At 39.8% G+C, this 14,017-nt stretch overlaps 2 protein-coding genes across 6 annotated transcripts in view; both read left to right on the forward strand.

Annotated features, from left to right (window-relative positions):
• LOC120426431 (protein tweety) overlaps positions 1–14,017 on the forward strand; it is a 194,352-nt gene that overhangs the window by 36,303 nt on the left and 144,032 nt on the right. The gene's annotated exons all lie outside the window — the stretch shown is intronic.
• Positions 1–14,017, forward strand: part of LOC120426424 (uncharacterized) — a 30,607-nt gene that overhangs the window by 14,764 nt on the left and 1,826 nt on the right. For 3 of the 5 annotated variants that reach the window (XM_039591186.2, XM_039591183.2, XM_039591182.2), the window contains 6 exons: positions 5,794–5,887; positions 8,617–8,657; positions 10,043–10,249; positions 10,999–11,178; positions 13,628–13,825; positions 13,884–14,012. In XM_039591186.2, the coding sequence (XP_039447120.1) occupies positions 5,794–5,887; positions 8,617–8,657; positions 10,043–10,249; positions 10,999–11,178; positions 13,628–13,825; positions 13,884–14,012 (849 nt within the window). Of the gene's footprint in view, positions 1–116; positions 310–5,793; positions 5,888–8,616; positions 8,658–10,042; positions 10,250–10,998; positions 11,179–13,627; positions 13,826–13,883; positions 14,013–14,017 lie in introns of those variants that run through there. The other 2 variants (XM_039591184.2, XM_039591185.2) reach the window with 2 other exon arrangements.

Genomic DNA, 14,017 nt, shown 5'->3' on the forward strand with positions numbered 1-14,017 from the left:
TGGACGCAGCCATCGAACGGTTCGGTGACAGCTGACAAAGCAAGTCTAGCTCGCGTCCTCTTTCCTCGTGCGACGCTCGACCGGATCGGATGCAGGACTGCACCGGTTTCCTCGGCAGACGATTCCCGGTACGGATCTGGGATCACACATTGGCGACCGTGACGGAGTTGTTTTTCATTACAACTTTTGAGAACCTACGGGGAATCGTCTGCCGGGGAAGATTTTTTTTTTAGTTACTACAGGCGGAGTGTGTTTTGTTGGGTAGGCGAAGTGCTGCTGCTGGTTGACAATGTGAAAGGTTTAGTTTGAGTGAGTAAGGGAGTTGCTGCTTGAAGGTGTTTTATTTTGCGGAGCGTGGTCTAAAGGAGTGTGCAGAAGTGTTTTCGGGTCTTGACGAGAGTCTGGGAAAAGAGCTTTCTTTTAAGGAATTTTCCAAAATATTGTTTGTTTCCTTAAAAGGTCTTCTGAAGAGTTGGCGTTCGAGCGAGAAAGGTGCTGCGGACGCCTGGGCAAAATAGGACAAAGTTGGCGCACCGCGGTGAAGGTAATAAGTGGAAATCGTGTTTGACAGAAATGCGAGTAAATTGGTATATGTAATCGCGTAGGGCACGGTGGGTCAAATGGGCCCGCCGTGGGAAATAGCCTGGAAGGCCGCGATTAGTGGAACATTTTGTCGCGTTGGGCACGGTGGGTCAGATGAGCCCACCGTGGTAAATAGCCTGGAAGGCCGCGATAGTTCCTAGAAAAAATGAATCGCGTTGGGCACGGAGGTCAGATGGGCCTGCCGTGGTAAGTAGCCTGGAAGGCCGCGATTAGTGGAACATTTTGTCGCGTTGGGCACGGTGGGTCAGATTGGCCCGCCGTGGTAAATAGCCTGGAAGGCCGCGATAGTTCCTAGAAAAAATGAATCGCGTTGGGCACGGAGGTCAGATGGGCCTGCCGTGGTAAGTAGCCTGGAAGGCCGCGATTAGAGGAAAATTTTGTCGCGTTGGGCACGGTGGGTCAGATTGGCCCGCCGTGGTAAATAGCCTGGAAGGCCGCGATAGTTCCTAGAAAAAATGAATCGCGTTGGGCACGGAGGTCAGATGGGCCTGCCGTGGTAAGTAGCCTGGAAGGCCGCGATTAGTGGAACATTTTGTCGCGTTGGGCACGGTGGGTCAGATGAGCCCACCGTGGTAAATAGCCTGGAAGGCCGCGATAGTTCCTAGAAAAAATGAATCGCGTTGGGCACGGAGGTCAGATGGGCCTGCCGTGGTAAGTAGCCTGGAAGGCCGCGATTAGTGGAAAATTTTGTCGCGTTGGGCACGGTGGGTCAGATTGGCCCGCCGTGGTAAATAGCCTGGAAGGCCGCGATAGTTCCTAGAAAAAATGAATCGCGTTGGGCACGGAGGTCAGATGGGCCTGCCGTGGTAAGTAGCCTGGAAGGCCGCGATTAGAGGAAAATTTTGTCGCGTTGGGCACGGTGGGTCAGATTGGCCCGCCGTGGTAAATAGCCTGGAAGGCCGCGATAGTTCCTAGAAAAAATGAATCGCGTTGGGCACGGAGGTCAGATGGGCCTGCCGTGGTAAGTAGCCTGGAAGGCCGCGATTAGTAGAACATTTTGTCGCGTTGGGCACGGTGGGTCAGATTGGCCCGCCGTGGTAAATAGCCTGGAAGGCCGCGATAGTTCCTAGAAAAAATGAATCGCGTTGGGCACGGAGGTCAGATGGGCCTGCCGTGGTAAGTAGCCTGGAAGGCCGCGATTAGAGGAAAATTTTGTCGCGTTGGGCACGGTGGGTCAGATTGGCCCGCCGTGGTAAATAGCCTGGAAGGCCGCGATAGTTCCTAGAAAAAATGAATCGCGTTGGGCACGGAGGTCAGATGGGCCTGCCGTGGTAAGTAGCCTGGAAGGCCGCGATTAGTGGAACATTTTGTCGCGTTGGGCACGGTGGGTCAGATGAGCCCACCGTGGTAAATAGCCTGGAAGGCCGCGATAGTTCCTAGAAAAAATGAATCGCGTTGGGCATGGAGGTCAGATGGGCCTGCCGTGGTAAGTAGCCTGGAAGGCCGCGATTAGAGGAAAATTTTGTCGCGTTGGGCACGGTGGGTCAGATTGACCCGCCGTGGTAAATAGCCTGGAAGGCCGCGATAGTTCCTAGAAAAAATGAATCGCGTTGGGCACGGAGGTCAGATGGGCCTGCCGTGGTAAGTAGCCTGGAAGGCCGCGATTAGTGGAACATTTTGTCGCGTTGGGCACGGTGGGTCAGATTGGCCCGCCGTGGTAAATAGCCTGGAAGGCCGCGATAGTTCCTAGAAAAAATGAATCGCGTTGGGCACGGAGGTCAGATGGGCCTGCCGTGGTAAGTAGCCTGGAAGGCCGCGATTAGTGTAACATTTTGTCGCGTTGGGCACGGAGGTCAGATTGGCTCACCGTGGTAAATAGCCTGGAAGGCCGCGATTGTTCCAAGAAAAGATTGAGTCGTGTGGGCACGGTAGGCCGGTTTGACGTGGTAAAAGCCTGAAAAGCAGCTATTGTTGTTAGTATATTAGAAAAAGGTGATCCAGACTGACTCACTGTGGCTGAAAAGCCTGAAACAATCAAAATGCTGAATTGTTGGTAACTGAGGTTGTTTGTGAAGAAGGCTATATTGTTTGGAATGCTGTCGTGAACAATGGATGGCAAAGCTGTTATAGGATGTTGATGGTACGCTTAACAGTGACTTTTTAAGCGTAAACTTGGGCAAGAAAATATCGAGGAATGGCGTTTCGAAAACAAGTGGAGGAAATGTGTTAGAATTATGAGAACAAGAAAAATAAAAGAAAAAGATTTCTGGGCTAAGAAGTATAATGAAGTAATTGTTTAAAAAGATCGAGAGTTAAATAGAGAGAGAGAAAGATAGATAGATAAAGATAGAGAGATATAGATATAGAGAGATCAAGATATATATAGAGAGAGAGAAATATATATAGAGAGAGAAAGATAGAGAGAGAGAGAAAGATAGAGAGAGAGGCAAGGATAGAGAGAGGGAGAGATACAAAGATATAGAGAGAGGCAAAGACAGAGAGAGAGAAAGATAGATGGAGAGAGAGAGAGAAAGATAGAGAGATATAAAGAGAAAGATAGAGAAAGATAGAGAGAGAGAAAGATAGATAGATAGAGAGAAAGATAATTTCTTAATCTTTTTATAGATTGATGGTGTTTATCTAATCATAATTGAATCTTGTATAACTGACACTAAGAAGAAATATTGTGGAAGCAGACTAAAATCAAAATACGAGAGCAAAGCTGTTGCGCCATAGGCTGATGTACACGCTAACGACTTCGGTTTGGTGCAGCGCGCATAATATCGGATAGGTTTGAATATCGCGACTACGAAATTTTTCACGAGCTACCACTACTTAATTGGGCTAGATCTAAAATTGGCCGAAAAACTTTAATGCAGATATGTACAAACAGTTGACCGAGTCATGGACTAGCAGCTAAAGAGCGAGCCGATGGTGGATCAAAAGAAATATGTGGCACAAAACATGGAAGATTTTTTTTTTATGGAGAAGAGGAGAGATGTGTGGAGTGATACACCCTGTTGCGGTGTAAGTGAGCGCACTCCATTGGATCGAGTCGAATAGGCCCCTCGAACGATGGACTTGACGCAGCCATGCACTGACAGTGCATGGACGCAGCCATCGAACGGTTCGGTGACAGCTGACAAAGCAAGTCTAGCTCGCGTCCTCTTTCCTCGTGCGACGCTCGACCGGATCGGATGCAGGACTGCACCGGTTTCCTCGGCAGACGATTCCCGGTACGGATCTGGGATCACACAAGACTCATTTTGAGAATTTTGTTCTGAATCCTCTAAAGTTTTCTCTTCCTGGTTAAGCAGCTTGTCCAGTTCGGCACAGCATAAAGCATGGCAGGTCTGAAAATTTGATCCTCACACTCTAAATTTACCTCATTCATCTTTATAATATGATGACTTTTTGGTTTGAGAATATCAGCCCTTGGTTTGTGAGGGAAAATAATAAGTTGAGTTTCTGCAGCATTTGGAGTAACCTTTTCGATTTCGCAATCAAACCATTATGCCAAACACTGTCAAATGCTTTTTCTATGTCTAGAAGAGCAGCACCAGTAGAATAGCCCTTAGATTTGTTGCTTCGAATTCAATTTGAAACTCTCAACAACAGATGAGTAGCTGAATGCCTCGAATCTTCAGGCTAAATATGTTGGCTAAATATGAGCAAATCGGTTAATAATTAGAGCATTATCCAATACACAAAAGTTAAAAATTTACAAGTTCATGTAAAAAACGAACGAAACGAAACTAAACTATTGGCACTACGCCCCCCGGGGCATGGCCTTCCTCTAACGTGGGATTTCTGCTCCAGCGCCTCTGACGAGACAGGAGAAACCGGGACCGACGTTTTACTTCACCATCCGATAGAAGCTCAGTGGATAAGGCGGGAATCGAACCCGCGTCTCATAGCATCATCGGGATCGGCAGCCGAAGCCGCTACCCCTGCGCCACGAGACCCACAAGTAATGTAATGTTTCTCTAAAAACGGCTTTTGTCCAATCAACATCAAATCAGTGCAGTTGAAGAATTTCCACGTCCGATGCCATGCATAAAAGTTTGCGTAAAAATGTACTACTATTGCATTGCAAAATCTGTCCTCGTTCACGTCGGCATGTGCAGCAGCATAGATTCTTTCCGGCAGTGCATAAACCAGAACGAATGCCGACGACAACAAAGTGGAGCAAAATCCAAGGCGAGTGTTGCAGCAAATGTTCAATCAGACATACCGGCGACACCATCACAGCTTCTAGGGCTCTGAACAATTGAGCGTTTTTAAATGTGAATCCTGGCAGGGTTCTGTTTGCATGAGATCTAGATGAGATAAGATAAACTGAAAATCTCTCGGAAATTTCATTATCCTCACCAGTCAATCTAATATTCCCTTTCATCCTTCTTTGAACCAAGCCGTCCAATTATTTTTCAATTTGCTAGCGCTGTTCTAATTAGCTTACCAGGTTTATTGTTTTACCTTGGCACTGATGAGAATTTTCCGCAGATAAGCTGTATATACTAAGTGGCAAAAAATGCCAATTTTAAGTTGTGAAAAACTGAGGCCGAGATAGGAATAGAACTTCATAAACATAGTATTTACAATTCGAAAAGAAATATATTTTTGATATTGAGTGTTGCTGTAATGCAATTTAAAACCCCAGAAATGATCACCATATCAACCTTATCGTCTCGTCCTTGTGTGGTTTATGTTAAGGAAAGTGCTTTTCTCCACTTGGAATAAATTATTTTCACGTAATTTTGTTCTCTTTCGTGTGAATGACTGGAATGAATGCTATGTTCGCACGACATATAGGCATAAGGTAGTAGTAGGGTGGTGCACCCCGAAAAGGTCTTTGGCAAAGGCAAAGGTTCGTTATTTATTTACACGCTTTATGACTGAGCAGTATTGATTTTCCTTAAGCTCAATGTTTTTTTTCCTCATCTATTTTTCTCGCTTTTCTTGTGGGTCTGGAAAATCCCTGCCAGGAGCAGAGCGGTCGGTCGGTTTGTTTTGCTTTTAATCGTGAATAAAGATTATGTCTATTTCGGACTGTGGGCTTTGATGGATAGCTCGGAATTGGGGACTTTCAACTGGGGTCATTATTTTAGAAATCGCGTGCAGATGAAATATTTGGTGTATAGTGGTTTGATTTGTTTCTTCAATAAAATAAAAATAAAACAAGCTGCTTTTTGATGGCATTTTTCATTCATTTCGAATTATACTAAAGTTATGTTTATTATTTTTTTACAGATGACGCGATCATGGAACACAATCATCGTATTAGTCATCTTTTTCTCATCGTCATTAGTAAGCAATAATGCAGCTCCTGCATCGAAACCGACTGGTAAGTTATTTGAAATTAAAAATATTAAGCCATAAATGAACAAGAACTAAACCCTTAACACACAGCGTGCTATATAAAAAGTTATATTTGTTAAAAGAAAAGTTCAAGCGGTTTTTTGCCCTCTATCCCACACGGAATAACACCAGTGCTGGTGAAGTGGGATAATAGAATTAAGTGTATTTACTTGTAGCTTTGGTGTGTTCATACTGGCCATCTAATAGTCACTTCCATCTTTTGCCTAGTTGTGTTCCAGCAGTTTGATATGAAGGTTATTGAATGTAGGCTATAAGTGTGACACGACCTAATCTCGTGAGAGATTACTCTACTTCTTCAATTTAGTGTTTGAAGAAGCGAGTGATTTTTTTTGAAACTTGTCTTTTCTTAGCTTTTCAAATAATATACAGTCGAGACTCGATAATCCGTAGAGCAATTCTCTACGAAATCGGTCTTTTTTCTTCAATTTTAATTTTTGTATTTTTTAATCCGGCTGAAACTTTTTTGGTGCCTTCGGTATGCCCAAAGAAGCCATTTTGCATCATTAGTTTGTCCATATAATTTTCCATACAAATTTGGCAGATGTCCATACAAAAATGATGCATGAAAATTCAAAAATCTGTATCTTTTGAAGGAATTTTTTGATCGATTTGGTGTCTTGGGCAAAGATGTAGGTATGGATATGGACTACACTGGAAAAAAATTATACACGGTAAAAAAAAATTGGTGATTTTTTTATTTAACTTTTTATCACTAAAACTTGATTTACAAAAAAACACTATTTTTATTTTTTTTTATTTTTTGATATGTTTTAGAGGACATAAAATGCCAACTTTTCAGAAATTTCCAGGTTGTGCAAAAAATCATTGACCGAGTTATGAATTTTTTAATCAATACTGATTTTTTCAAAAAATCGAAATTTTGGTCGTAAAAATTTTTCAACTTCATTTTTCGATGTAAAATCAAATTTGCAATCAAAAAGTACTTCAGTGAAATTTTTATAAAGTGCACCGTTTTCAAGTTATAGCCATATTTAAGTGACTTTTTTGAAAATAGTCGCAGTTTTTCATTTTTTAAAATTAGTGCACATGTTTGCCCAGTTTTGAAAAAAATATTTTTGAAAAGCTGAGAAAAATCTCTATATTTTGCTTCTTCGGACTTTGTTGATACGACCTTTAGTTGCTGAGATATTGCAATGCATAGGTTTAAAAACAGGAAAATTGATGTTTTCTAAGTCTCACCCAAACAACCCACCATTTTCTATCGTCAATATCTCAGCAACTAATGGTCCGATTTTCAATGTTAATATATGAAACATTTGTGAAATTTTCCAATTTTTTCGAAAAAAAATATTTTTAAAATTTTCAAATCAAGACTAACATTTTAAAAAGACAAAACATTCAATATTACGCCCTTTTGATATGTTAGTCTTGATTTAAATTTTTTGAAAATATTTTTGTCCAAAAGATCGGAAAATTTCACAAATGTTTCATATTTTAACATTGTAAATCGGACCATTAGTTGCTGAGATATCGACATTAGAAAATGGTGGGTTGTTTGGGTGAGACTTAGAAAACATCAATTTTCCTGTTTTTAGACCTATGCATTGCAATATCTCAGCAACTAAAGGTCGTATCAACAAAGTCCGAAGAAGCAAAATATAGAGAATTTTCTCAGCTTTTCAAAAATATTTTTTTCAAAACTGGGCAAACATGTGCACTAATTTTAAAAAATGAAAAACTGCGACTATTTCCAAAAAAATAACTTAAATATGGCTATAACTTGAAAACGGTGCACTTTATCAAAATTTCACTAAAGTACTTTTTGATTGCAAATTTGATTTTACATCGAAAAATGATAGTGAAAATTTTTTACGACCAAAATTTCGATTTTTTGAAAAAATCAGTATTGATTAAAAAATTCATAACTCGGTCAATGATTTTTTGCACAACCTGGAAATTTCTGAAAAGTTGGCATTTTATGTCCTCTAAAACATATCAAAAAATAAAAAAAAATAAAAATAGTGTTTTTTTGTAAATCAAGTTTTAGTGATAAAAAGTTAAATAAAAAAATCACCAAATTTTTTTTACCGTGTATTATTTTTTTCCAGTGTAGTCCATATCCATACCTACAACTTTGCCCAAGACACCAAATCGATCAAAAAATTCCTTCAAAAGATACAGATTTTTGAATTTTATACATCATTTTTGTATGGACAGCTGCCAAATTTGAATGGAAAATTATATGGACAAACTAATGATGCAAAATGGCTTCTTTGGGCATACCGAAGGCACCAAAAAAGTTTCAGTCGGATTAAAAAATACAAAAAAATCGAATGACCGAAATCCTAGAGAACTGCTCCGTAACGTTGGCAAAATGTCTCTTCGGATATTCGAATCACATTTTTTTACTGTCTTATTTTTAATTGTCAACAAATAAAATAAAGAATCGATAAAAAAAGTGTTTGCTCGTTATTTGTTAATCCAAAGTCCCATACAAACCTTCGGATAATCGAAACTTCAGATAATCGAGGCTTCGGATATTCGAGTCTGGACTGTACTTGAAGAAAGTAAACATGAACCTGAAAGACAAAAAAATAACATTTTAAACAAAAATGTTTTGCTAAATATGGATAAGTATTCAATATTGGATCAGATTAAGTTGTAAAATCGTAAGCAGTGTAGAATAAAAAAATAATAAAAATGTGTTTTTTCGTTTATTTTTTTACTCTACAGAAGCAATCACATCGACCGGAAATGGTGATCCACAGCCAGAGGTGAGTTGAGAGAAAATTTTAGCTACCTTTCAAGCACTGGATTGAAAAACTTATGCAAGGATAGTTCATTAATTCCACAGATTCCTAGTACTGTTTTTTTAATGCCCTAATCAGGGGTGACATTGGGTCCGGACTCTGGGGGGTTAGATTGGGTCATACAAAAATGCTGAAATTTCATGCTTGAAAATCATTGTTGGCTGAAGTTGGGGTAATTTTGTAGGAATACCAAACAATATTTTTTATTCAAAATGTATAAAAAGGTTCAAATGAAGTGTTTATGTATCGAAAATTTGGTAGCCCTATCTTGAGTTAACACTGCATCAGGAAATTTATATGGCAATGCCAGTTGTCGTGAACTTGTTGAACATGTCTTTTGGGACTGAAAATTTCCTCTGAATGAAATTTAATGCAGCATTCTTAACCTACAAATTGAACATTATTAGTAAGTACAATGCATAAATGTTTAATAACTGTAACTTATTTTAATCGACTGAATTAAAACCTTCGCAAACATTTAAACAAATTAAAATATCTATCATTATCTGGTGTTATCGAATGCTTCTAAGCAATAATTTCGATCAATTCTGTCTTGATGGAAATATCAAACTATTTTTATCTACCAACCAGGTCGAGTTGTGCTCTGCCGTAATCCAATTATATCGAACCCACTTACGGAAGTCGACGACAATTTTTTTGACCAAACGAGAAACAATTCGGCATGTGCCACTGATTGCGAAGCTTGATGGCTCGGTAGAATAGATTGGCTAGTAGCAATTATTATTTGATATAAAGATTATTAATAATTCTTTTGTTGTTTAGTACCGAAAGGTTTCGTGGAGACGCATTTTACCTCAAATTAGAATTTGGTGGAGTTATGAACCTTGTTTTTTTATTTGCATTATATTAAGAAAAACAATACGTTGCCATTCCCAGAACTAAACTGTTCAATTTGTGCTCGGAATGTGAAAGGTTTCTCATTATCTGTCTTGATATATGTCTGTTGAAATGAAGCCCAAGCAAATAGATTACGAAGCCGGGGCTATTGAAAGAGTATACTCTGTGGCATTTCTTCATCTGCACGTGTGCTTCATGGCTGAGGGGGTAAAAACGACGTGTCGCAATGCAGATTTCTCGTAGCTTCTTTTAACCCACCGAAAAAAGTCCACGAATTGTCGATCTTCAATTTCGCCGAGACCCAGCATGTAACTGAAATAAGGATTCCTTTCAATCGCTGAAATGAATAAAAACCAACAGCAATAAAACAAATTGCAAAACTTTTTTTTCCCCTGGCTGGCTCTCGTACAGAGTTTGAAGCAGAATGTTGTTTGCCGAGGGATTAAGATGTTTGAAATGTCTTGCATTTTCTTCGCTTATTCTTTCGGCAGCTAACCGGCGTCGATGAAGAAGTGTTGGAGCTAGAACATCTAAAGCACCCACCGGTAACGGCAGCAACGCCACCAGTGAGCAGTGGGGCAAACACGAAGGAGGAGATCCTGCCCCAGCTCGAGAAGCAACTGGAGGAAGAAGCACAAGCCTCGGCGTCGATAACCTCGTCGGATGAGGATGATGCCGCTGGGGATGATGTGGATGACGTAAGTATTTTTGAAATGGGACCGTTTTCGACTAAGCAGAGATTATGAATATGGCAAGTTTGCAGGATTCTCGAGTAAGAGTTAGTCTGGACAAAAGAACAATACCACAATAATCAGTACACAAAATTTCATATTACAAAAAATATTGAATTCACTAAAAAGAAGATTTTCAACCAATTCTGAAAGTTTCATGAAGATATTTCATAAATAAACTGAGTTAGAGACGATTATTAAACTCAAAATTTTGCCATGGGTAAAGCGGACTGATTTTTTTAAAATGAAAAACATAAACATATTTTTATCTTTTTTTAAATAAAGTTTTTGAAAATTGGCCTTCGTCACGCACACGGGACGCCAACATTTTGAGCCGATTTGGTCAACGCAGTGTTGAGATATCGTGGCACCCGTTTTTTGAAACTACTAACTTCAAATAGTTATATCTCAGCAATGATTCAACCAAATGTTTCCAAATGTATTCTGTTAACAGATAAAAATGAATATTTCGATACCCTGAAAACAGATTTAGAAAAAAGTTAAAATGTATCCCCATACCAACCTCTAACATTTTTGCCGATTTACATGTATGTAACTCCTTAAGGGTTTTTACTATCAAATAATTATACGTTTTATAAAAAGAATTGTCAAGATACTCAAAGGCCCCACTCTAGGACATGTTCGTTGAGCGACTCGTAAAAAATAAAATCCTTTTTCCGCTAATAACTGTACCTCCTCATCTTCATGCATGCCAGTCTGATGACGATGATGGTGACGATGATGCCGACGCTGACGAAAATGATGACAGTAATGATTACGCCGAAAAGTTGGCCAAAGCATCGGAAAGCATGTTGTTGAAAACTTTGGCCGAGTATCACCATAAGCAGCAGGAACAGGACCAGACAACGACCGACGACAACAGCAAGCTAATGAAGGTAACTCGTGTCGAACGAACTGTGCTTAACTGTATAACTGAGCACTCAAAATAATCCACACGTTGATGCTACCTAAAAAATCACGTAACTCCGATTTTCCCCTCGCAAGGCTCGTTTTACGTGACACACGTAAAAATAATGTGAAAGTGTACTGGCAAAAAAATGTTTTCACGTTGATGTTACGTGAAAAACCTTATAGTATTTTTCCACTAGGTTTTTTCATGTAGCCTTTATGTGTTTTGAAATGTAACTTCAACGAGACTCGAGTGCGCCATTCGGCCGAGATTTCTACGTGATTATTTTAGTATGAAAATTGACGGCGTACAGCAAAGACCTGCTGCCGGACTTGCGCTCGCAACATTTTTCAAAGAGTGCAGCAGACGGTTAGTAAAAATGGGTTTAAATAGTTTTATTAGAATTAATGTTTTTTTTTTTTGCAAATCTCTAGAAGCTTCATCTTCTTTCCTGGTGGCCTTTGTAATTCTGGTCGATGCGATCATTAGCGGTGACCTCAAGAATCCCTCGAAGGCAATTCCAGGCGCAATCCCGGTCATCATCCTGGCGTCGATTTCATCCGACGGAATGGCAAGCAAGGCCAGTGCTAACGTGGTGCTTGACGCCACCGGAAATGTTTCTGAAATGGCCATGGAGCTTTGCCGAGTGTGCCCGGAAAAGTGCAAGTACGCCAGGTGCTTTGCGGCCACCCTCTCGTCTAGCAAGTCATAACTTCGAAACGGGTTCCCCCGCGGCCGGGAAACGGGAAATTGTGACCGAACTTCTTCGTGGTCGGCTACAAGCGAGACTGGGAAGAGGACGAACCGACAACGACGGGACCACTTGTAGGCCAGAATTAACACCAGAGCGAAATTGACTAGCCAGACCAGCTATCTTTTAAGCCACTGACCACGCCGGAATGATCACCCGTGACCAACTTCGTATCGTCAAGCGGAAACCAAATCGAATCGTGAAATTGTTTTTTTTTTATGAATGCAATTAAAGAATTATGCAAATAAACATTGAGATGATTTGAAAACTGCATTTTTTTCTTCTTTTTTCAAACACCAACAAAAAAAAAAAAGCTGAAATTAAATCTCATTCGTACTACAAAATTCCTATAACAATTACTAAAACGTTCATGTAGAGTTTACCAGCTGATTCATTTAGCATTTACGTGTTAAGCACGTAGAAACGACGTGAAATGATCTGGTCAAGTAAATTCCGTTTCTACTGGGCCGCCCCGTAGAAGTTACGTGAAAACTTTAGTGGAAAAATACCACATAGCTTTTCACGTAACTTAAACGTGAATATTTTTTTGAGTGAGGGAAACTCCGAGAAAATGGGGGTGGGAGTTGTTGTGCAGGATTGTTATTTTAATGGGAAAGTAATTGTCTCGTTTTAGAGCATCCAATGAGTATTTGTGACATAGCTCAATTTTTATGAACTTTTTGGATTCAATTTAGGCCGTTGCAAATATTTTTCAGAGTTTAGTTTATGTTGATGGTTCTGACTTCAGGGCCCACAAAGTGAAAATTTAAATGGCAAAATTAACGATATTTAAAATGCTTCTATAAACAACACGAAAAAAACACTGTTTGCATTCCGAATCAATATTTTAATGTTTATCTTTAACAAATATGGCTCCAATTGGGTACTAAAGCCCTTTGCCAATTTTTATGTACAACGGTAAAAAACACGATTAAAAACCATTTCTGGACACTTTTTTTCATTTTAATGCAAAAAAAAAAAATTGACAAGACAACATTTTTTCGATGGACCAACTATGGTTCCCTTGGAACGAGCTGTCAAGTAGGAACTTTTCTGTCAAGAAGGACCGCGAGGATAATTTTTTTAAATTGATTTAAAAATCCATTTTGAACTCTTTGTGGTCGTACAAAGGGTCATTGTACTCAGAAAAATAAGCTTTATCGCTGTGAACAATAATATCAGCAATCTAAGCTTCATTTTAGGACCCAATTGGCCGACCTGGTATGATTTTTTTCGGAGCCCTATATATTTTTCTCTGTTTAATTTTGATCGCGTTGTATAATTCATTACAACCAAGTTCATTTAAAAAAACTTATAATACTGCAAATGCATCATTTAAGCATTAATTTGGATCGACTTTCCAAATTTTCACGACAAATGAGTACACTGCAAAAAATACACACATTCGATTCAAGTCGGTTCGCCGTATAACATTTCATTTGCTAATAAAGTGTGACATAAAATTGAAAGGCTTCTCACGTGACTTTGAAATTAGTTACACTTGAAAAAAAAAAAAAGAAAATTTGGGTTAAATGAACAAATAAATAGACAATTTAAGCATTCATTAAGTCAACCACTTGTATTTTGAGCACACTGTACATAGGAATACTTGGAAAACTAAATTGGCTGATTATTTTTAATTACGGAACTACAATTATTAAAACTTTTTTTTTACGCAAAACAGTTACTTCCCGGGGCAGCTCGTCTTACCTTTGGCCAGCACTATGGTTCCGACAGTACCACCACTCCAACGATTCCAAAAAGTTCCGTCACTACCACAACCACGACCACTACCGCTTCTTCCCAGCCCGAGGAGGTACCGAACAATGAACTTGAGTTTGGAAGTGAATCTGCAACCCAAAGCGCCCAACGCCGTGGAGATGTAAGGCCACCATGTCTACAGTGAGGATCTGTTTGCCAAATATTGTTTTATTTTGCAGAATGCCGAAGCCTTACTGCGTCACAGCGGTGGCCAGTATTCCGCCTTCGATATGGCACAGTACGTCTTCTGGACCGGGGATGAGGCCGGAGTCGCAAGGGCCGTCGAGGAATTGATCCAGAAGGGATTGGTATG

This window comes from Culex pipiens, chromosome 1 (assembly GCF_016801865.2).
Source record: "Culex pipiens pallens isolate TS chromosome 1, TS_CPP_V2, whole genome shotgun sequence".
NCBI classification, from domain to species: domain Eukaryota; kingdom Metazoa; phylum Arthropoda; class Insecta; order Diptera; family Culicidae; genus Culex; species Culex pipiens.